At 46.4% G+C, this 23,667-nt stretch overlaps 1 protein-coding gene across 1 annotated transcript in view; it reads right to left on the reverse strand.

Annotated features, from left to right (window-relative positions):
• EHD4 (EH domain containing 4) overlaps positions 1-23,667 on the reverse strand; it is a gene marked incomplete at both ends in the record, with an annotated part of 71,026 nt that overhangs the window by 31,731 nt on the left and 15,628 nt on the right. Inside the window, 2 exons of the mRNA XM_084240527.1 lie at positions 13,616-13,713; positions 22,932-23,108. Of these exons, the coding sequence (XP_084096653.1) occupies positions 13,616-13,713; positions 22,932-23,108 (275 nt within the window). The remainder of the gene's footprint in view (positions 1-13,615; positions 13,714-22,931; positions 23,109-23,667) is intronic.

Genomic DNA, 23,667 nt, shown 5'->3' on the forward strand with positions numbered 1-23,667 from the left:
TACTTTTTCCTCCCATTTTATAGAGGATGAAACCGAAGCTCACAGAGGTGGAACAAATAGCCACCCAGTTGGTAAGTAGAAGAATCAGCGCTACGGGAAAATGTCTCAGGCCTGTGCTGCGCTGCAAGATTCTGCTCCTCTTCTGGCTAGAAGTCTGCATTTACAATCTATCACTCCCACCCTCCAGTCTGGGAGTCCGCCATTGGTGGCCAGTGATTAGGAGGGAGAGGGCTTTGCCACAACAGGGACTGAGGCTGTATAACAAGAATGTCCCTGTTACAGCAATAAAGTTATTAAACATTTGAAAATGTAAATGAGAAATCTTTTTAAAGTACCTTCTGTATTTTTCTTCAAAGGTTTCAAAAAGTTCTACTTTTCAGAGAGGCCTAGAAGGGTCTGGGGGTGCTCCAACATGGAGTAAAGGCACAGGCAGAGGACAGCAGCAGGCCAGGACCGCCAGATACCCATGAGGCTGAAGCAACAGCAGTCCCCTGTGACCGCTGTGGGGGAGAGTTACCTTTGTTTTCTTTCATAGCCCTTTCCTGGGAGGATGCTGGTTAGTCAGAGAGCCCAGTCCAGAGCTGGGCTGCGCCTCACCCCACCCAGAGACTCCCCCTCACTTATATCCTTTGTCCTGAACTCTGAGGGGGCAGCAGTCACACAGTGAAAAAGAGACACGTCCATTTTAGCAGGTTTTCCAAGTTTGTGATCATCTTTTCTTTCACTTGCTTTGGGGGTGGCAGAGTGCACAGAAGGGAGCAGAGCTAAGTGCTACCCCAGATTCCTAAAGGTGGGGAACTCCTGCCTCAAAACCCCTGGTCGGCAGCTTCAGGGGTCCCACCTCAGATTCCCTGACTTGTCTGCTTGAGACCGGGCAGCGGCGCATACAGAGTTCCCATGAGACCAAAATCATTGAAGCAGGCTTCAGGGAGCCCTTCATGGCCTCATGGGCCCCTGGGCAGGGGGTAGTGAGGGGAGAGGGTGACCTGAGAATGCAGTCTGGAATCAAAGGAAGAGAAAACCAAACCACCACGAACCCTGGGAAACGGAGCAGCAGACCCACAGACACCCGGATGTCATAATGATAAGTCTGGGTAATCAAGAGAAAGTTAAAAAAGATAATCCTTCAATAGCTTCCTGTTCCTTGCAGAACAAAACCTACATGATTTTCTAAGGCCAACAGCTCCCACCTCTCACCTTACTGCCCACAACTTCCAGGCTATTCACAAGCCGCAAACCTTCCCAGAGCCCACCAGGTCTTGCCTCCCGTCTGGCCTTCACCAGTGCAATGTCCTCCCTGTAATGTCCTTCCCTAACCCTCTGCCAGGCTAGTCCGTTCAATCTATATGCCTGAGCCTAAAAACCAGAGAGACCCTTTATGTCCCGTCTAAAGTAGGGACGCCCCATATTGGGGACTAGGCAACTGTTCCTTTTGAGTTTTTGTTTCAACCTGCACCTGTTTTGTATTTTGGCGCATCCACCTCCCTCCTCCATCATATACTCCAGACGCTCCAGGAAGGCACAGGCAGGGTCCAGCTTTCTGCTGTTAAAATAACAGCACTGGGTACCTGACATATAACAGGTGCTTAGGAAAAGAAAGCAGGAGGCCACTGGTGGAGGGTGGTGTGTGGCATAGTCAATGTGAGAAGACCTCCTTCCCACTGTCCTTTGCATAAGAATGGAGGGCAGTGTGTACTGTCTTGCCAAAGATTACCATCAAAAATTGCTGCAGGAGGGGCCTCCCTCGTGGCACAAGGGTTAAGCACAGCACTATGAAGCAATCCATAGCACAAGTTCGATTCCCAGCCAGGCAGGGAGCTACCCACGTGGCGCACAGACCTCTGTCTTGTTGGCTGCTCCCCTTGGCAGTATATTTCTGTCAGTCTGCCTGATCTGCTCCCCACTCTGTCTCTGGTGAATCCTCTCACCCCCCTCCCCACCCTGCCCCAGCTTTGGCCTGTACCCTAGCTCTTGTATGCATGAATGGATAAATCTTTAAAAAAAACTGCTGCAGGAAAAAGTCCAGGAGATTTGGTCTTTGTAGAGGAAAAGCGTTGATTACATGGAAACTTGCCCCCCTTGAAATCCTTCCCTAGTGCTGCCTTTTCAGTGTGTGAGTGTGTCTCTGTGTGTGTGTGTCTATGTGTGGGGGGGAGAGGGAGAGAGGGAGGGAGAAAAGGAGTAGCAGGAGTGTTACCCTAGTTTGCTTCCTTGTCTCTCACTGTGGTCACAGCAGCTGGTCTGGACAGGCGTCTGGCGTGATCCTGCTTAGCCACTTACTAGCTGCTTTGGTTATCAGTCACCTGAAAACTTAGTGGCTTAAACAATAACTTAGTTTCTCTGGTCGAGGGGTGGGTGACTGGGCCCATTTGCGCGGTTCTCATTTGAGGTGTGTCACGAGGTGAGAGTCAGGCGGCAGCTGTGGCAGGAGTCCCCCGAACGCTCCCTGAACTGGTGGTCCCCAGTGGCTTCTTCACTGGCTCCTCAGCAGGGCTGGCTGGGAGAGCTGGAGGCTGCCTGGGCCTCCGGGCCTCTCCACGGAACTATCAGGGGTTTTCCTCACAGTGTGGTGGTCCAGGATAGTTGGGCTTTTAAGGCAGCAGATGGCTTCTCGCAGTTGTACCCAAAGATCCAGGTGGGGCCTGCAGGGCTTCTCATAACTTAGATGTGGGAAGTCACGGAGCAGCAGTTCTGCTGAATTCCACTCGCCAAAAGATCAGATGGCCATCACAGATTCAAGGGGAGGAGACCACAGCAGGGCATGAAACCCTGGGAGGTGTGGCTCACAGTGGTGTGAAGAGGAGGCTTCTTTGAGACTAGCTAACACACTTGCTCTAGGGCTTTGGGTGAAACACTTAACCTCTTTGTGCCTCAAGTCTTCTCTCCTTTAAAATGGGATAATGGCTCCTACCTCAAAGAGCTTTTGTAAAGAGCAAATGAATTAATATATGGAAGGCACCTAACAATATAACAATATACTGTATCTGTATTGGCTGTTATTATTATTACTTAAAAGAGTAAAGAGCAAATCTTTCGTTAATAACAGTACCTGTGAAATGTTTTATAATCATGAGCTGCTTTATATGGGAAAGTAAGAGAAGAACCATTCTCCCTACCAAAAAAAAAAATTGTTTTTCATTTAAAAGTCTAGGTAGATTTAAAGTTTAGAAAAACAGTCATTCCTCATGATCAAGGATGCATTTAAAATATTAACAAAAACTAAAAATAGCTGCCAGGCCTTGGCGATGCCACTCTGAATCATGGTGATGACGCGCTCACATTGGGGGCAGAAGCAGCAACACTTGTGGTGTGGAATTTCCCGTGGCACTGGCGGAAAAGGAGCTATGAATATGTTTGTCAGCAAACTTCCCCCAAACAAAAAGAAAGCAGGATTTCCTGTTGGAGGCCCAAGAAGCGAGTGATGTCCAGGACCTCACAACTCAACCTCGGCCCTTGTCAGAAAACAGGATCTGCCAAGGAATGATCAGGGGTCGGCCCAGCCCCTGGGGATGGACACGTTGCTCTTGCTGCCAAATTTAAACAGCTCAGAGACAAGTCACTGAACTCAAGCTCTAAATATAAAAACAGCTTCATGGCCTGAGCATGGGGACTTACATAGAATTCTCTGCCATGTCATCACCCACAGCATACCCTTAGTATCCCACCCAGCACCTGACAATGTTCTGGTCACACACACTTGCATTTCCCCAAAGAGCCCAGAGCTCACACACATACTTCCTGTCGCCTAGGAGAGAATAACAATGGTAAGGGTGGCCGCGGTTATTATGCCTTTGACTATATACCAGACAGGCACTGTTATAAAAGCATCACACCATCTCACTTTATCTTCACTCCATCTTATAAGGCCATGGCCTCACCAGCTGGTGAAGTTACCCATTCATCCAGAGGCTTTGATCAAGAAGAGCCACTACATAAAAACAGACATATAGATCAATGAAGAGAAATGAGAATCTGGCAACAAATCTTCATATCCGTAGCTAATTGATTTCTTTTTATTTATTCACTTATGCAAAGAAGAACTGGGGTGCAGGCCAGAGATACAGGGAGTAAGAGGATTCACCATAGACAGAATGGGGAACAGAATAGGCGGATCTACTGAAATACACTGCTGAGGGGAGTAGTAGGTGAGACAGGAGCGGTCTGCTGCGCCATGTGGAGTAGCTCCCTGGCCAGGGATTGAACTCAGGCTGCAGTGGTGATAGCACTGAGACTTCCTCTGCCACCAGGGAGGTTCCTATAGCTAACTGATTTCTTTTTTTTTTTTTAATTTTTATAGAGGCATGTTTATTTATTTGTTTGTTTGTTTGTTTTGTTTATACAAGCACTGGGTACAGTCAGAGGCGCGGGAGGGTGAGAGAATTCACCAGAGCCAGAGCAGGGAGCAGAGCAGGCAGAAGGACCGAAGTACACTGCTGAGGGGAGCAGCGGGCGGCAGGAGAGGTCTGCGCGCCATGTGGGACCCTCCTCCGGTGGCCAGGGAGCAGCCGGGGATCGAACCGGCGCCGCAGAGGCTGTGGGCAGCTTCGCAACCCAGTGCTCAACCGCTGCGCCACCGGGGAGGCCCTAGCTAACTGATTTCTAACAAGGGTGCCAAGATAATGCAATGGGGGAATATTTTTTTCTTTTCAACATGTGTATCCACATGCACAAGCTGAACCCCCCACCTCATACCATATACAAAAAATTAACTTAAAATGGACCAACAACCTTAAAATGGATCAACAAACCGTAATGTTCTAAGAAAAAAAATGAGTGAATTTTCATGAGGTTGGGTTTCATGAGGACAGGCTTAGATATGCCAAAAGTACAAGTAACAGAAATTAAAATAGATAAGTTAAATTTCATTAAAGTTAGAAATTTTTGTGCTTTAGACGATACCATAAGGAAAGTAAAAAGACAGCTCAGAAAATGGGGTAAAATACTTGCAGATCATATATCTGAGTAGTAAATAGGATATGTAAAATATTGCTGCAACTCAACAATACATAGACAACCTAATTTTAAAATAATGGGCAAAGGATCTGCATAGATATTCTCTGAAGAAGATACGCAGTGCATGTAAAAAGGCGCTCAACACCATTAGCCACTAGAGAAATGCAAATCAAAACCAAAACCACAACAAATACCACTTCACAGCTACTAGGATAGCTCTAGTCAAAATGTATTACTTATATTATAACAAGTGTTGAGGAACTGCTGGCAGGAGTATAAAATGGTGCAGCCACTTGAAAAACAGTCTGGCAGTTCCTCAAAATGTTAAATATTGAGTTGCCACATAGCCCAGAAATTCATTTGTATTTATCAAAAAAAAAAAAAAAAAAAGGAAAATAGATGGTTTCAGATACATTTGTACATGCATGTTCATAGCAGCATTAGTCAAAATAGCCAAAAAAAGGTGGAAACAACCCAAGAGTTGAGAAAGGAAATGTGGGCTAGCCATCAATGGGAGTACTATTCACCCATAAAAGTAACAATACAGGGCCTCTCTGGTGGCACAGTGGGTTGAGCACAGTGCTATGAAGCTGTCTGTAGCCTCTGCAGTGTGGGTTCGATTCCCAGCTGGCCAGGGAGATAACCATGGCGCAGCAGACCTCTCCTGTCTTGCCTGCTGCTCCCCTCAGAAATATATTTCGGTGGTCTGCCTGTTCTGTTCCCCGCTTTGTCTCTGATGAATCCACTCACCCTCCTGCATTTCTGGTCTGTACCCCAGTCCTTGTATAAAATAAATAAATCTTTAAAAAAAAAAAAAAAGGAACAATACAATATATACGCCACATGAATGAGCCTTGCAAATATGCTAACTGAACGAAAATGGACCCTGAAGGCTACACGAATGGAAGGATGATTCCATTTATATGAAATATCCAGAACAGGCAAATTCATAGAGACAGAAAGTAGATTAGTGGTTGTTCAGGGTCTGGGTGGGGTGAGAGGGAAAATGGGAAGTGATTACTAATAAGGTGACAAAAATGTTCTAAAATTGACTGTGGTAATGGTGGTAGGACTTTGTGAGTAGACTAAAAACCACTGAATCAGAGCAAGAGAGAGATCTTTCTCTTGAGATCTCAAGAGAAGAGGCACTCCCTCTCGTAGCAGACCTGGGCTTCCCTACCCACTGTACTTCTTGATTAGAACTCCTAAGACACAGGGGCAGAGTGGCTTATCTGAAGCCCCATCCACTTCACCTGAATGGGAGCATGCTGACCAGGGCCTGTGTCTTGCTCTTTTTAAATTCAGGCCTCCAGGACAGTGCTTGGCCCCTGGCAGGTAATCAGTATAAGTTAAGCGTGTGTTAAATGAGTAGTCACTAGCATACTCCTAATATTTCCCTTAGTTTTTTTTATATACTTCTAAAATACAGGGTTGCCCAAAAGATATCTCTCTCTCACACACACACACAATATCTGTTTTTTTAAAAAATTCTTTCTCCATCAAATATTTTTAAACAGGATGATCTAGTGTGTTTTTTCCTACCTCTAGAGACATGACTTCAAAATTTAAAAGCTAATCTTCAATAAAATTACCAAGATACGTGATAAAAAGGTAGAAACACTCTCCACTTATTCAGCCGTAAACAACAAATCCTATGTTTCAAATAACTCATATTTCTCTTCTCTTCTCAACATAATACTGTTGAAGAAGCACAAACTCAATATAAACAGAAGATAAAACTCAGTCTTTGAAAACTTCTTGGCCTTCAACAACAATACAATGAGATGGTGCAAGGAATAACAGCTAACATTTATTGAAGTTTTATCCTGGGCAAGGCCAGCACCTTGAGCCTTCTGAGTGTGTGGCTGTCCCACCTCACCCCTTCTCATTAAACTCAATGTCTTAACTCTTTCTTTTGTGTTACTTATTACTATTTACAACGACTTAATTCATTTGTTTACTTGCTTTTTTGTCTGAATCTCCTATTAGGAAGTAAATTCTGTTAAGACCAGGAACCACGTCATCTTTTTGCCTAGTGTTTGATGACCGAATAATAATCTGTTTAGGTGACCTCTTTCTTCTGGAACAATTTGGTGTTTCAATGACTGGCTGTGTGACCACACTAGGCTGGCTGTAGCAACTCCTGGGCATGGGCAGTACCTTGTTCATCTTGACATGCCAGTTCCCAGCTGACACTAGCACAGAGGAAATCAATACACCTCACCTGACCCTGATCCTTCACAGAGTGCTGCCAACCTTGCCTCAGTCTCTACTCGTGTGCCTTGAGAGTCTGTTTGGGCCCTGACTGCTGGACTTTTGGATCCAAGGGTGAAAGAACAAGGGCAGGCTGATGAAACCTGGGGATGCCTCCAAGCTTGGAGTAGCCATGGCAGAGAGGGAAAGTCATTAAGTGAGCGTGAACAAAACAAAATAAATCAAGAAACCCTGAGCCAGTCACAGGATGGGGAGTCAGGGATGGTAACAGCACCTAGAGTAAGGTCCTAATGTTGGGTGAACTCAGGTGACTACAGTGTACAGTGCTGCTGGAAAGCTGGGGGAGTCCAGAGCTGTATTTGGAATTGGGTGGTGAGCGGAATGAAGGGGCTGGGGGGAACAGCGCTGCCTCACTCCCCTTTATATTTATTATTTCCTTCTATTATTTATATTCCTTTCTCTCCATATAAATACTTACATATGTATATATTGACCCCTTCTCATTGACTTGATGGCTTATCTGTTTATATATATGTTTATATATTTATATATAAACTACATATAGAAATATGTAGTAGTAAAGGCCTGAACTTCCTTGCTTCCAGGCATTAAAAGGCCCCTCTCAGAAGCTACCTGCAGTTCAGTGCTCACACCTACACCCTGGAGGTGAGGACTACCCTAAGGTCTGCCTGGGGCTGTTGGCCTCTTATTTCTCCTCGGCCCTGGGCCTCCTGGGGTTGTTAGAATGGTCTTTGCTGCTGCAGAGCCTGGTTACAGGCTTGCTCCACGCCCTCCTGTTCTTTTAGGGGAAAAGACTCATTGCTTTGTGTACATGTGTGTTTTCCTCTCCAGGCCTTCTCCTTCCCAAAGCCGGCGAGGGGAAGCCAGTCTTATCTGGACATCTCTAAAGTTCTCTCCCTTTCTTAGGCAGCCTTCAAAATCCGGTCTTTTGTCTTTAAAGTTCAAAAAACTTGTCAAGTAAATGTGCCTGTACTTCCCTAATTAGGGTCTGTCTAGGCCTCCTCTATTTTTTCTGCACCTTTAATGATGACAGGTTGAATTCCCAGGCCCTTTTCCCCAGGGCTGCCAATTCTTCCATTGTATCACGTTTGGGGGCCTGAGCTGTGTGGGCAGACCCCTGGAACAGGTTATTTCCATTTACCTGCCAGTATTCAGATGCTGTTTTTATTCTTGAGAACTTGTCAACATCAGGAGAACCTAAGGTCTGTACGTAAATGTTAGAACACTGAGCAATTATTTTGAACACTGTCCTTATGCTATTTGAAGTGCAGTTGGAGCCTTTCTGTTTCACGTATTACCATTGTTTATTGCTTTCACTGACAGGAAATTTTCTGCCCTTTCATTTTTCAGTCTTCTCAATTCTATTCATTGACTTACAATGCAAAAAGCTTACAGAGAGAAGGGCTTGTCATCAGCAGAAGATGTTCTCGCATTTCCATTTGACAGCTATTGGTCCTGGGAGAATAGGTAGAGTATTGGAAGATTCAGATCAAAAGTGTTTTTTTTTTTTCTTCTAGTTATTAAAAATTTTAAAAGAGAGAATTGGTACTATTTTTATTACTAAAGCCAAGTCTGCTAAAAGTTACACAAAACCTCATACTCTTTGAAACCATGGAAATAATTACTTACTAAGACAAAACCTTTCCAAGGTTTATGTGCTAGGTGAATGGGTGAGTACATCAGTTACCGCATTGTAATTTTTCAAAGTGTTCTCCTTTTCGGACAGGGACATTATAAACCCAGAGCCCAGAGGTTTGCACCGTGTAGCTGGGGAATGCACTGGTGTCCCTGCCAAGTCCAGAAATAAACCCTAGATGATGTTTAGGTTCAGCATGAAATAAACAATATTTTAGGAAGCAAACAGTTCAGAAGCCAAATAAGGATGTGCAGATAAATGCGACCTCTTTTCTCATTGTGGTGGAAAATCTGGATGCCATTATCGAGGTAAAAGATGTTCTCAAGAGTGTCCCATGTCAGATCTGACCCACCCACTTCAAGAAAATAAATTAAAAAAATATTAATCTCTTAATTTGAAGAGAATCTCAAAAAGTGTGTGGGAGCTTTGGGTAGCTATTAGGTAGTACTTGATGAGAATATATATATAAAAAAAATTTCAACATTTTATCCCTACTTGATGGGAATTCTTCATGGCAGGCAAGAAAGCTACAATTTAATAACCAAGCTCAATCTTTTGTTCCTAAAGATTTTCTTAAGCAAATTAAACTAAGGAACGTTTGAAGGGTAAAAGTTTCCATATGAAGTAGTATACTAAAAATTGCTCCAAAATCAATTATCCCGGTGGGTTTTATTTACAGTACTCCCAAACAGATTTAGAAAACATCGCTTCCCCAAATGCTGACTATGCATTCTTGTTTTACTCTGAAACACAGAGTAGGGGGCCAAGGGGTACAGTGACCTGATGTCAAGAGTCAGTGTTAGCAGTTCACTGATGAAAAGGCTGTGTTAAAACACATTCTAATTGGTGATGGTCACTTCTAACTTAAGAGTGGGTTTTCCTCAAACCTAATACCACAAAATGGGAACTACCATGCAGAAATGTCCAGTGTTTTTTCTCATCACCAGACCATTCTGGCCTAGAAGAGCAATGATTGCAAAATGCCCATGTCCTTCCTAGAATCACAGCGGTCCCCTCCGCTCAGCACAGGGAAAAAGGAGGCAGACTTACGATGTCAGGAGAGAGAAGAACCAACAAGGAAGAATGGGCCACAGAGGGGGTGAGGCATGTAACTGAACCTCAGCTTCTGAGTCCCCATTTTTGCTTTCCCCACGAAGCCACCAGGATTCCTTCCTGGAGACACACCGTCCTAGGTCAGCTAGTCCCCAGAGCTCTGGGACATCTGAGCAATGCCCCAGGAGCAGAGCGCTGCCCATGGCAATATGAGGCCAGCCCTCCAGCTCAGTGTCCTCTTTCCTTTAGATCCCCAGCAAAGCAGTCTGCCATCTGCCTTGTCCAATGCTGATGGGGAGAACTCTGGGTGTGGCACAATCAATGGGCCTTCCTGGAGCTCAGCAGCAGTCACCACACACTCACCACTCACTCCTGCAGCTACACCTCTCTCCAGAATGCTCTCAGACAGGGCTGTCCAGTCCTGCAGGCTGGAGGGTGGACTGGGCCACAGGGCAGGTTCAGCCCTCGGCGACTGCCTGAAGCACTTGCCCTCTGAGCCTGCTCTCTAGAAGTAGCACCTTGTTAAGTTCCTGCTCTTTCCATTTCCTAGATGTTAGGCAAGAATTCCCATGATGCCTGGAAGGCTCTACTCTCCTGGGGAAATGCAGGCAAAGGAGGTTTTGTTGGCCAGGGCTAAGCGTCAGTGTGCGAGTGATCATGTGCAGGTTTCACTGAAGAAGAAACTCTGAAGGATCAGCACGGTGAAGGCAGCAGTGCTCAGTAAATGGCAGCTGCGCTCAGGCTGCTATGGTGGACACAAACTTGTGGGAGACTAAATGTTTAAGAGGGACCTGCTTAATGAGACCGTGCCAATGGAGGGCTAATCCATCAACAGCATCAGGCATGAGGAGAAGACAAGATACGTGTAAAGAAGGCAAAGCCCCACTAACAAAGTCAATGGCAGATGTTTCCAGCATTCTTTGGGGGCCACATCTGTATCTACGACATCATCCAATGTTGACATAAATCACTGGTGAAGGTGGTGCTGTGATTCCCACAATGAAGGGATGAGGTAGATATGAGCACATGTGGGAATGGAGCAGTTTAAGTCGAAGCAGCTTTAATGTACATTCTTAGGTGGTGATGTGTTGAGTCTCTCTGCTGAGTGACTCCAACCACAAACTGTGCCCCAAAGACTGGATGGTACCCAAGCTCAGGATCCATGGCCATGGTTCTCCGTCCTTCCCCACCAGCTGCTCTGTCTGTCAAGAAGGCAGGGCCCAGCCCACTAGTTGGGATCATATGCGCTATTTCTGTGCATAGGATGTGAGTAACATATGCCATGCTAAGTCAGACCAGGATGTGAGTCACATTATTATAAAGTGTTAAAAGGAACTGATCTTCAAAGCACCTTGAAAGCTTATGCCAAGGTATCCTGCTGCAAAGGAGCTGCAGTTTGAAAGAAACCTGTAATTACAAAGCAAAGGAGAAACTCTGACCAATGGATGACTAGAATTGGCCAAAGGCCTCCCAAGGAAAAAGAAGTGAGTAAGGTTGAAGCTAAATCTAGATGTCTTAAGATTCTGAAGGAAAAATAAAGACTTGTTATCAACCACATATATCTTACACACTTTGGTCTGATGTAGAAGCAGAGAAAGAGGAGTAGCTAGAAAACGCTGTGGAACATGCGTTTGCTTTACTTTCCTTTTATAACAAAATATTTTACATGCAGACCAACTTTTATAACACCAAATTAATGGCTCCAAACTGACTGTAAAAAAAGTCTACTATCCGCCTGTTCTGCTCCCCAGTCTGTCTCTGGTGAATCCTCTCACCCCTCCACTGCCCCCCGTACCTCTGGCCTGCACCCCAGCTCTTGTATGCATAAATAAATAAATAAACCTTAAAAAAAGGAGAAGTCTGCTGGCACTAAGGCACAAAGATGTCCATCTGTATTTGCAGAGTGAGTAATTACTAACAAGCACAGTATCCACAAGTTACTTAAACCACATTATGTCCCTTTGATAGAACCCACACAGTTGCTAAAATGAATGACAGGACACTTGTGGTCAACTGTCATGATGAAAAATCTCATTCCATTTCTATTAAAAATGGTATATCTGTATGTGTATAAGACAAAGCCTAGGGAGACTTTTTGAGAGTCGAGAAAACCACTGATAAATGTTATTTGTGACAGAGATTTTTATACCTTATTTACCGTGTGAATCCTTTATAACAAACATTTTTATTAATTTTATAGTGAAAAATAAAACCAACAAAGATAATTATGAGCAAAGAATAGTATTAATCTGCCCTTTTCTAGAACTGCAATATCCATGGAAGCCTGGGGGGCGGCCTAATGGCTCACTGAGTCTCTGATGGAATGGGGGAAGAAAACACAGCAAGGCAGACCTAAGCACCCATGAGTCCCCAGAGGCTGCTAAGTCTGAATCTCTGAAATGCCTTGAGAAAGGAGGCCACATCTTTATCCCTGTCATGGGCTTCCTGCTCTGGAGTGCATGCTCATGTCCCGATGGCCTGAGTAACTAGACTTCTACTTCAGGAGCGCTGGGGGAGGGCAGTCTGGCCAGAACCCATGGCCATGACGGCAGCCAGGTCACTGTTCAATGACACGCCAGAACTTCTTGACTTACTTCTTACTTGCCTTTCAAGGGGTTATAAAGGGTTATCAGGGAGAACTGACAGCAATTCACAGTTTCATTGTCTTCCTCCTAGCAAAGCCATGCAGAACTCCCTCACGGGCCAGGGTGAGGGGAACTTGACCTTCTCTGTCAACACCGGACTCCATCCTAATGCCCTCCCGGTCAGGAATGTCCTCTCTCTAAGTGAACTATGTCCTCTGGTCTGCACCAATGGCCCCTTTCTCCAGGAAGGAGGGTGAGACAGCAGGCGCATCCGTTTACCCACAAAGGGGTTCTGGAAACAGTTACTGCCTCAGCTTTGTTTTCTGAAGGTTGAAGACATCCAGATGTGTCTCTTCTTTACAAACATTTTCTATTCTCTGTAGATCTCCTTGAAACGCCTTACAGTCCCTCTTTCCTCACCCGAGCTCAGGTAATTCCTACTTAACCCCCTGATACTGGCTCAAGTGTTTCCTCTGAGGAGCCTTTCACACCCTGCAAGGCCAGGCTGGGTCCCTTTACAGTCCCATGTCATAAGGCCTGAGTGTCTGGGCGAGTATCCCAACTCTCATTTTCCATTTATTTCTCTGACGACTTGATTAATGCCTCTTTTCCTGACTAGAATGTTAGTTCCTCCAGTGCAGAAACTGCACGTGTTTTTGCTGCATCCCCAGAGTGCAGTTCAGGGTCTGGTGCCAACTTGATGCCAACAAAGGCTTGCTACCTAAAAGGATGCTGTAGAAGTGGCCGGGGGAGCGATGTGGAGGAGGAAGTGCAGCTGAGAGGGCTTCTCTCCCTGGCTGACCAGTGCGCCCCCTGTACTTTTATCATGTGTCCCTAAGTGAATGGCTGGCAGGTGATATGCCCCCTCCTAACCTCTGAACATTGATCTGAGGTGGGTACAGGTAGCAGATGACAGTGATTAAAAGGATGAAAAGGTTATGGCCAAGACTACAGAAAGTTTCCCAGTTGAAATGGCAGCACCTCTGGTGTTATGACCTTGGATTGTTTCTTGGAGCAACTTAAGCTCAGGACCTTGGAGCTGCCAGGGGGCACAGGGTAGGTCCAGGCGGAAGGAGAGAAGTAGAGAGGGACAGAAACCTTCTGTGATCATCAAGAAGAGCCTCAGTCAGGTGGAGGCGGGGTGGGAACTGACCTCGGCTGATGCGCTGCTTCTCCCCAGACAGGATGCCGGGGCTGTCGATGATGCTGATACTCTTCAGGACCTGGTTGGGCAGCTGCGAGCACATGAACCTGGAAGGAACAGATCAAAGGAGGATCAGAAGCAGCACACCCCAGAGTGCTCTAAGGAGTGCCGTGACTCTGCTACGACATGCCTGTAACATTGGGCGCTCATGGAATGAGCCTGACAGCTCCTCCACTGGTGCTGTGGACACTGGATACTGGTCTATGGATGATGCCCTGGCACCTGCAGTTACCTGCCGCCAGCTACTTACTGTCAGCTAACATGTAACGAGCACTTAGGTATTTTACAAACATCATTCCATTTGTTCCTCAAAGTAATCTCATAAGGAAGGTTAGCCTGAGAGAGGTTAAAGCTGGGCCTTAACCCAGGCCGGGTTGACTCCAAAGCCCATCAATGTCACCTGCCTCTCCTCCATGCTATTCCTGGGCCAAGCAGCTTAGGTTTCTCCTCCCAGGGGATCTTATGCCTCTTTTGGGGTGACTGCCTCACTGGGCTGGAGTATCCAGCTCCTGCCTAATCCCTAGTATGACAGCGGAGGTACCGGGACCTGGTTTTACTGTCTGATGCTCCAGGGACTCAGCATCCAGCCTGGGGCCTGTTATGGCCTCAGGTCCAGGTTGGAGCAAGCACTGTGGGCAATACTACAAATCTTCCAGGTGCTTCAGTGTCTTAGGGGTGCCCTAAGAGCAGACAAAGGAGCAGGGCTGAGCTTTTCCAAGTCTTCTGCCTTTTCTATTACTTGCTTGATGCCTTCTCATTTGCCCCCCTCCATCCCCCAAGACTTTGCTAGTATGTTGTTATGTGCATCTGGAAAGTCCCTCCTCACCCCCTCAACACCTCAGGGAAGGATGATGGACTGTTTTATCTGGAACACCGTGTCACTCTAGAGTAGCAGAAGGAGATACTTTGTGACTTCCACCCAGGATCAGAGCTGAGGTGGAGCTCTGTTAGGCCCTGTGTATGTCTCAAGGTGGAAAAAATAATGGCTCTCCTTTTCCTGTATTGTAAATGGCCAACTTCTGTATCTACGCAGGCAGAGCTTCAGAATGCTTGGTGAAAACTCACTTCTTCCATTCAGTGGGACTGGTGGGGATTACTCAGAAAGCAAGAATGCTCGGAATGCAGGACGGGGAGGCGTGCCGGGGCCTTCACAGCCACATGTGGCCCCAGGGGCAGCAGTGGGCAGCCCCCGAGCAAAAGGCGCAATTTCAACATTTCAAAGTAACTTTCTTTGAAGGTGCTTTACGAGTGCTTTACACTCCTAAATTTTCAAGTCAGCCCAGGGAGATGCAAGAAAAGAAATAGCATGGTCATTTTGCAGCTGGAAAAGCTGGGAGTACCAAGTAGTGATGACGTCTCTAGGTCATGCCACTGACCACGACTGGGATTTCTGATGTCAGGTGAGTAGACACAACCCCCAAATTTAAATACCTCATAATGTTAAAAATACATGGTCAAGCTAATATAAGAAAAGCCCCTCGCCTCCCCGGTGGCACAGCGGTTGAGCGCTGGGTTGCGAAGCTGCCGGCGGCCTCTGCGGCGCCGGTTCGATCCCCGGCTGCTCCCCGGCCACTGGAGGAGGGTCCCACATGGCGCGCAGACCTCTCCTGCCGCCCGCTGCTCCCCTCAGCAGTGTACTTGGGTCCTTCTGCCTGCTCTGCTCCCCGCTCTGGCTCTGGTGAATTCTCTCACCCTCTCGCGCTTCTGACTGTACCCAGTGCTTGTATAAACAACACAAACAAACAAATAAATAAATAAAACATGCCTCTATAAAAAAAAAAAAAGAAAAGCCCCTCATTTTTTAATTTTCTCCTGCCCCTCACTTTAAATAAACCCCCTCCACTCCCCAACACTCAAGAGAGTAGGTCTACGAGCACAGGAGGGTCACTAGGCATTCTACGCAAGTGCCTGAGGGAAAATCGCACATTCCATTCTCTAGACTTGGGGTAGGGACAGAGTTCCAAGGCCCTCTGGGGCTCATGTCAGTAGTGATTCTGTCTCATCAGGCCCCATCCTTTTTACCAGATGGCTTGAGACATTTGGCAATATTGAAAAATTGTACAAATGTGAAACTATTTTACATTAAGTATTCCTCTGAGAGGCTAACCTTTCCTCACAAACACAAAGTTACACTCAATAGCAATTATTCCAAAACACAAAACCCCTGGATTCCAGTGTGAAGTTCACAGAAGGATTCAAAATGTAGGAGTTGTCTGTTCACTCCCTCTGTGCAGAGAGAGACACAGGACAAGATGTGGGATGTTACCACACAACAGACAAGGAGCAGGCCAGGGGCCAGGGCAGCTGCAAAAAGAGAAGGGGCGAGCAGGAGGCCAAGAGGGAGAGGAGGAGGCTGGTGGAGGAGCACGGGAGTGGGAGGGAGAGGAGGGAGTGGGGAATTCTCCAGGGGCACCCCAAAACAGGGTGGGCGGGGCTGTGTGTGCAAAGCTGGGCTGTACTTGCTGACAGAAAGTGTGCTGGGGGGTGTTGGGAGGTGAGCAACAGAGCACAGTCAGTTTCTGGCCCCAAGTGGGGGCACAGCTCATGCTCCAGTTAGAACCACACGTACTTACAGTTATACTGCAATCAGAAAAAATACCCTAGGATGCTGCTGCTGCACTTAACTTACGCTGGAAGAGAGGAGGGTGAAGAGCTAGGTTTTTTTATTGGGTATATGGCAGTCAGTCTGGGGTCAGGTCTTCCCATGTACTAGTGTGTCTGCTGTCCCAGGACGGGTATCCTGCTCCCCCCGAGGGCGGGACACACTTGCTTCTACACGCCACGTGAAGTACCAAGACCTGCGCTGGTGAAGCCCAGGAGCCTCACATTAGCTTTTGGGAAGCGTCTCCTCACCTAGAGCTGACCTACTACCTTTTATTTCTGATGAAAGGAGGGGAGAAGGGCATCAAGCCCTATACTAGACCCCCATTCCATGTCGCCCCCATAAGCAAGGAAGGCTCAGGGGTAGAACACGGTGGTGGGGAAAGGGTGGTCCATACCACAAGGTCTCAGGAAAACTGGGGGGTGTCATTCTGCATAATAAAAGAGAGGTGAGTGAGAGGGTGCTGAGGTTGCCCCCAAACACTAACATTCCCATTCAATGATGGGCATTTTAGAACAATCAGGCAGTTCCTTCCTAGTGCTTTTCATTTCCAAACAATGCAGGGATAGTGTAGGGTAAAGAAAATATCAGGCTTTTCTGCCCTTCCGCCATCAGGATAGATGATGGATCCTTGTCCTGAATGCATGCCTGATGGCGGGCACCTGGAGTAGGGTGTGGCCATCGGTAGATGGGATTCAGCTGAGCTAAGACTGTGCTTTTTAAGGGCGGTGTCACGGGGGAACACCAGCAGCAATAGCAGCAGCACCAGTAGCAGCAGCCGCAGTAGCAGCAGTAGAAGCCGAAGCAGAAGCCAAGAAGCAGCAGAACGAATGCCAGAGAGTCCAGATAGAGTGAAGACTTGCTGGGGGGCTGGGAGGCCTGCCAACCTCCCAGCCCCCCAGCCAGCACCCCTGCCTGCCATATGCCTGGTGAACCCCAAATAAAAAACCTGCAAAACTACTGAGGACTCTGACTCCTCCTTTACCCGGTCTGCATGGGATCAGAAAACCTGCACTGTGGCCAGTTCCTGCCCTTTACAGATAGCTAATAAAAATAACATAGGAGCAGGAGCACGGAGTGACGAGCTACGGTATGGGGCATCTCCACACACATGAACTATTTGAATCGTGGCCACAGCCTCAGCGGGGGGCTGTGTGCTGCCATTTTACAAAGGACGAGACAGAGGGCTCAGCCCCACAACTTGCTAAGTTACATGGCAGGTAAGTGAGGGAGCTGGGGTGCTAACCCCTCAGGGCAGCACCCAGGTGCTTGTCCCCCAAGCTGTTGCTACCATTTCCTGCACTTGAACTGCCACTGGGTGGAGCTCACAAGGAGGGCAACATCTAAACAGAGGAGCGGCGTGTGGAGTCCCTGGAACTCCCACCAAGGAGGCTCCCCTGTGCCACCTGCTTTCTACCTCCTGGGGCAGGTGAAGCGGCGGCTACCAGGAGGTGAAGATTGGGCTGTTGCCCTTGCTCCCTCACCTTGGGAGACTGTGCAGGTTTCTGAGCAATTCTACGAGCCCAAGGACCCTGGGTTTCCCATTAGCTTCAAATAAACCTACGCTTGCGATGCAGAGGGTATGTTTCAAATCACCTCTTTCCACGAACTTTGATAATTATCACCTGGTCCTACCATAAATGACCGATCTAACCTTCCACTGCCCAGGAAGAATTTAACGCCACATCTAGTATAAATTAAGTCCACGGTAACCACTTAGATGGGATCCTAATAAAATTACCATTTTTACAGGTAAAAGATGAATACTGGCATTGTATCTTGCTCAACCTACATATGTACTTTTCTGCATCAAGCCTCTCTCTTCCCACTGCCCTGGGGATGCTGGGTGCAGCACAGTGGTGCAAGGTGTCTGTCTGAGTCCAGGAATCAAGCAGTTTTTTGGACTGTCCGGGCCAGGATGGAACAGGCAGCTGCCAATAAGTAACAATGTTTCATGTCCTGGGACCCTCCACAAATCCTGAGGTTAAAGATTAATGAGATGTTCTTCAGGGAATTTGTTATGGATAAACACACCATTAAAAAAAAAAAAGTTACTCTCTCAGATAAAAAACAAACAAACAATTTTGCTGGTGAATCAAGAGTGATTCTTGACAAGAGCTATTTTCCTTTATCTCTGCAACTAAAATAGCTGCAGGTGTTTGGACTGATGCTGTGTATTTATATTAGGTTTGTTTTTTAAAAAATTCCCAATAGTACTAGGTGACTATGTAATACTTAAAACTCCAAATGAAGCCTTATTTAATTATAAACACAGAGGTAGCAAATGAAATGTAAGTCCCAATGGATAACCATGAGTCTCATTGCTAAATCCTTACTGAAACCTAAGGCGGTAGGATCCAGCATCAGCGTCATTCCTGCCTGGCTCAAATGACAGGAGTGCTGGAAATGCAACAGAGTGGACCCTAGGAAAAGGTTCCTGCCCAAGGCAGGGTGGAGCTGAGCAGAGAGGAGACTGAGGAAGGGAGGAAGCAGGATGGAGAGCAATGAGGAGACCTGGAGGAGGCACATGGAGCAGAGAGACATGTGAAGAAGCTGCACTTGCTTTTTGGTCCTGGACTGGTTGAAACAGATGCGCATGGGGAGGATAACAATGGCAGCTTTTATTTTGATTTCGCTCTTCTTCTCCCAGACCTGTCTGACTTTTTCTGGCCCTTTTCTGTGGGTCCCCACCAGAAGGTGCTTTTTAGACTTGTGGCAGGCTTTTGGGCCTTACTCTGGGCCAATCCTGTTTGGCTGGACTTTTACCCATGAGGGGATGGTTAACTTTGGGCGCTTGATTTGGAAACTATATTCTCTGTCTTTTCTGTATTGCACACTAACTGTATTAAAGTTCCTTTCCATTAAAGGTCTTACCATGTTCTGTCTTAATGCGGTGGATGGCAGAACCTATTTAGAGCAGGCAGGTTTGAGGGTTCTGGGGTGTCCCTCTCCCTGCCCTGTAACAGAAATACTGTTCAGATTCCTCAAACTCTAGAGGAAACTTCAAAATTTCAATTCCTTGGGTCAGTGATTAAAGTTATTTTTCAAAAAATAAAAGAGACAATGAAGAAGCAAATGAGATTAAGAATGGAATACTACAATTTAAAATTATACTAGATTCTAAACTAAAACCAGTGTAACTATCTGAAGTACAAAAAAAAAAAAAGACTACCATTTTTAGAAAAGTAGATTGAGAGGAAAACACAACATCCAATTGAAAAACAGAGGGAAATGTCAGAAGCCATCACAGACATTCTTGGAATTAACCAGATTATGCAGGCGTCCCTCCCCCCCCCAGGACCTGTGCCCTTAGGGTGCTGTTAGGTATGTCCGGCTCCTCCTCTCTAAGATGGAACTGCCTCTCGATAACAAACTTTTGGAACCTTGACGACCACATTCCCCTTGGAGGAACTCCAAGTCAGGCCAGCCTGTGGAATTCCTCTCCAAAGGCAAGAAGCATGCTGGAGTTTCAGAATGTCACACTCGAGTCATTTCCATAGACTGCTTTTGTTCTAGACTCAACTCCTTTTAAAGTTCAAGTATGGAATTTCTATCATCTGAAGCTGCTTTTGGGGGAATTTATCTTCATTTCCAAGAATGCACTACAGACTTCCTGTTATTTTCTTAGAAACCAGCCTTGGTTTCTAAGGCTGGTGAGAAGTCAGGCTCCACAGGTTTGCCTAATGCTTTGAGGCTATGTTACCATCACCATCTTGCAAAGTACTAAACTATGTTAAAGATGCCCCTCAGGGCAGATGCCCAAGCCAATACCCTGTAATGAGAGGGCCAGGGTAATGATACCTATTCCAGGGGTGACTGGTGGTTACCCCAGGGGAAAAAGTTCTCTATAGGAAACAACCAATTCTTTTTCCTACTAAGTATTGTATTTTGACCTAGTTCCCAGAAAATTATGCTGTGTAAAAAGAGTTTGCCTGCCTAGAGCTGACTCCACCGGTTCCCAGAGGGCTGCTATAATTACATGCACACATTTGCGCGCCCTACACGGACACCCTTCCTTACATAAAGGCTGGGCAAAACAGCAGCACTGACGTGTAGAAACAACTTCATCAGGCAACAACTTCATTCTTAAGTGTACTATTAATTTACATGCTCTGTATCCTATATGTATGTGTCACGTATGCACAGCGGTCAGGACAGAACTCTGTGCCAGTGAGCTGTGAGGTGCTGCATGGTGGTAGGCAGAAGGGAAGAAGAAACCTTAACTCTAGTCCTGAATCTGCAGCTTCCTGAGAGTCACTGTACTCCTTTGTGCTCAGTTTTCTCATCTGTTAAGTGGCCATAGTACTGTCTGTCTTATTAACCCCGCCCAAACATAGTGTATATGCAGTTATTAATCTATGACTTGGGATATAATCATCCTCCTCCTCATCACTGTTGGAGACAGAGGTGGATTAAGTTGAGCCCTGTTAAGTTAAACAGAAGGCAGCAGGCAATGGTTCTTCGTCCACACTAAGCTCAGTGTAGTGGACTCTAGCAGAGCCCGGGTTCCAATCTCAACGCTGCCACTTATCAGCTGAGAGAGTCTGTGGAAGTGAAATTAACCTCTCTAGGCATCAATCCCTCCTCTCTACAATGGGATAATAGTGGCACAGGTCACAGGGGTTTTGTGAGGATTCACAGAGAACATACAAGTTTACAATAGTATCTGATACAGTAAATATTCATCTGTTGTGTGTTTGAGATGTGAAAAGAAAGGATTGTTAGAAAAGTGAATCATCTGCCAAAATAAAACAAGCCAATGGTCACTCTTTCTGGTTCTTTCTGTGTAAAATATGGACTTCACAAAATGGGAACTTGAAAAAAGTGGCATCTTCTTTTTTAAACTATTGTCAGGCAAGAAGAGCCTATGGCTAAGGGCAGGGGTAATGAACCCACAAAATTCTAAGCAGCATTTCATGGAGAAGGGTCCTGTGCACTGCATTTTCCAACAGCTCCAGGACATTTCAGCCTTGGGACTGGAAGTCTGGCTGCTGCCTACCCAGGAATCATCCCTCCCTGGGAGGCCCTGAAGAGGCAGCCTCTTGTTCCACTTCCCCTGTGGTTCACTTGTCCCACCCGGACTCAAGCCGTCATTCTCTCACAGGGGACACTCTGGAACAACCCAGATGCTCTGGAGTCGAGGAGTGAACTCTTAGAGAAGAGAACCCTGAAGGCTGAAAACTCATCTGGTGATCTGTGGTGGAGGTTTATGTGGTGGTGGGTAGAGTGTGTAACCCATCTGAGGAGGTGTAACCCTAGATCCCGAAGTCATATACAATGTTACCTCAATAAAAAAGACATAATTTTAAAGAAGTTTGAAGACAAAAAAACACCACAAAAAAATTAAGGAAGTGATTTGAGGAAGCCTAAAAAAAAAAAAAAAAAAACAAAAAACCCAGAATGAAAATGCTCAGCTGGGTAATACTCTGCAAATCACTGTCTGCAATAAGATGGCTGCCTCTGTGACTCCACTTGCATCACCTGTGCCTCTTTATTTACCCTACTGCCATCTGGATGCTTTCTTTGATTTGCAACAGAAGCATGAAAAAGCCCCTAAAGAAGATTCCAGATCCCTGGAGAGTTCCCTGAGTACCCCTGTGGAGGCTCCTGGGCCACCCTTGACAGGGCCACCACACAGCACACTGGCATCTATTTCATTCCACGTTCTGTGTGAGCGGCACCTCCTGAAGTTGTGCAGTGAGGCACCTCAGCCTCTGGGGGGATGGCAGTCAGCTGTGAGGAGCCATCCTTATTTTTTAATACATCTAAGAGGAGACGTGTGGTTCAAATCTCTGTCAGCTCTCGTCCCACCTCTTCCTGAAGGAGGCTCAGAGGAACCCTCCCTGGCTCCTCCCACTCTCCTAAACCCACCAGCCTAAAGCGAGAGACTCACAGAAGAGCAGAAACCAAAGAGAAAAGAACTTTGAAAAGAGGCTAGGAGGGATAAGAGGTGCAGATTTTGTCTGAAAGAGAAGCTGCAGGCTTGTCCTCTGTTCCCATACCCTTCTGTTTCTCTGGGAACTGGTGAAAGATTACTGGGTGATAAAATAAAACATCTCCAATTAAGACAGAACCTCATATCCTACAACTGCACATGACCATGTCACAATATTAACTTTTTATGTTGTTTTGACTCTATTTCTCCTGTTCTGCATTAATGAATTAGGAAGCAGCTGAAGGCATGGCAGTAAAAAGCCTAAGGGACAGCCAGGGAGGTGAGGTGACCTGACATAATAAACAAACTGAATCTGGGTGTCAGGGGACCTCAGGGGCTGCTGGGCTAAGCTGTCTGTGCAGGAGGCTCCAGCACACTGACCCTGTGGCAACCCAGCACCACTTAACAATGCTCACAAGGCAATTGGATCCATTTCTATGCAGTTCAGAATATTAGATATTTGTTTTTTATACTGTGGGGGCCTATAATGTTCAATCCTGGGCCTTAGCTCTGCCCACTGAAGCCATTCAGAATAGGTATAAATGATCATTTCTATGCTATTTACTCTTGCAAGTATTTGACTATGATAAGCATATTCTTTATAAGTTCCTTCTTCTAGAACCCACATACTCTGATCTTCTGTTTTTGCACCTTTACATGTAACTGGCAAGAATTCAAAGAAAGGGTTTAAATAATCCAACCAAAGATGGCAGTTGGCTGGTCCTTACCGATTCAGGAAAGCATTTCCAAAGCGACTAAGTTTTCGAAACGGTTTTTTGGGGTCCACGACTAAAGCATTCCCTGGGGTGTTGCCCTCGGTGTCCCCGTACATCACAGCAATGAAGGAATCAGTGGTGGGCTCTGGACCAATCCTCATGCCTGGGAAATCTTGCTCCAGTAAGTATCTGGGGGAGGGAAAGAAAAAAGAAACTTAGCATGTTGTCACAAAGCAAGAGGCTAGAAAGTTTCCTGAGGCCACCGATTTTGAACATAATTATTTAAAAACCTTGAAACAGAACCTCAAATAAAGGATAATGATTGGCACTGTTATTATTATTTTTGCTAATATAGAATTTTCAAAGCTTAAAATCTATGGACTTATGTTTTCCCCCAGTGGAGATAGTCTGGTGAAAGAGCTCAGGCTTTTTGCAGACTTACTGGGCCTTCTGAAACTGCTCATCCAGGCAATGCTTGTTCATGGTTCCATTGGTGCAACAGACCCCCAACACCCAAGGGAAGTGCACCCTACCAGCTCCTGTGCATCCTGGAAGACCCTGTTCAGGCCCACCACTGACCTGTCCCTCCAGTGTTGGGGGCCACCTCCTCTGTGATCCTAAGGCCATGATGTGCTCACCAGGGTCCTGCACTTCTCTGTGCATGGGCCCCTGCAGGCAAGCCCATGTCTGCCTACATGCACACCTCCAGCACGCAGCACTGTGCTGGCTACAGGTGGTGCTCAGTGTG

This window comes from Talpa europaea (genome assembly GCF_964194135.1).
Source record: "Talpa europaea genome assembly, chromosome: 8".
NCBI classification, from domain to species: domain Eukaryota; kingdom Metazoa; phylum Chordata; class Mammalia; order Eulipotyphla; family Talpidae; genus Talpa; species Talpa europaea.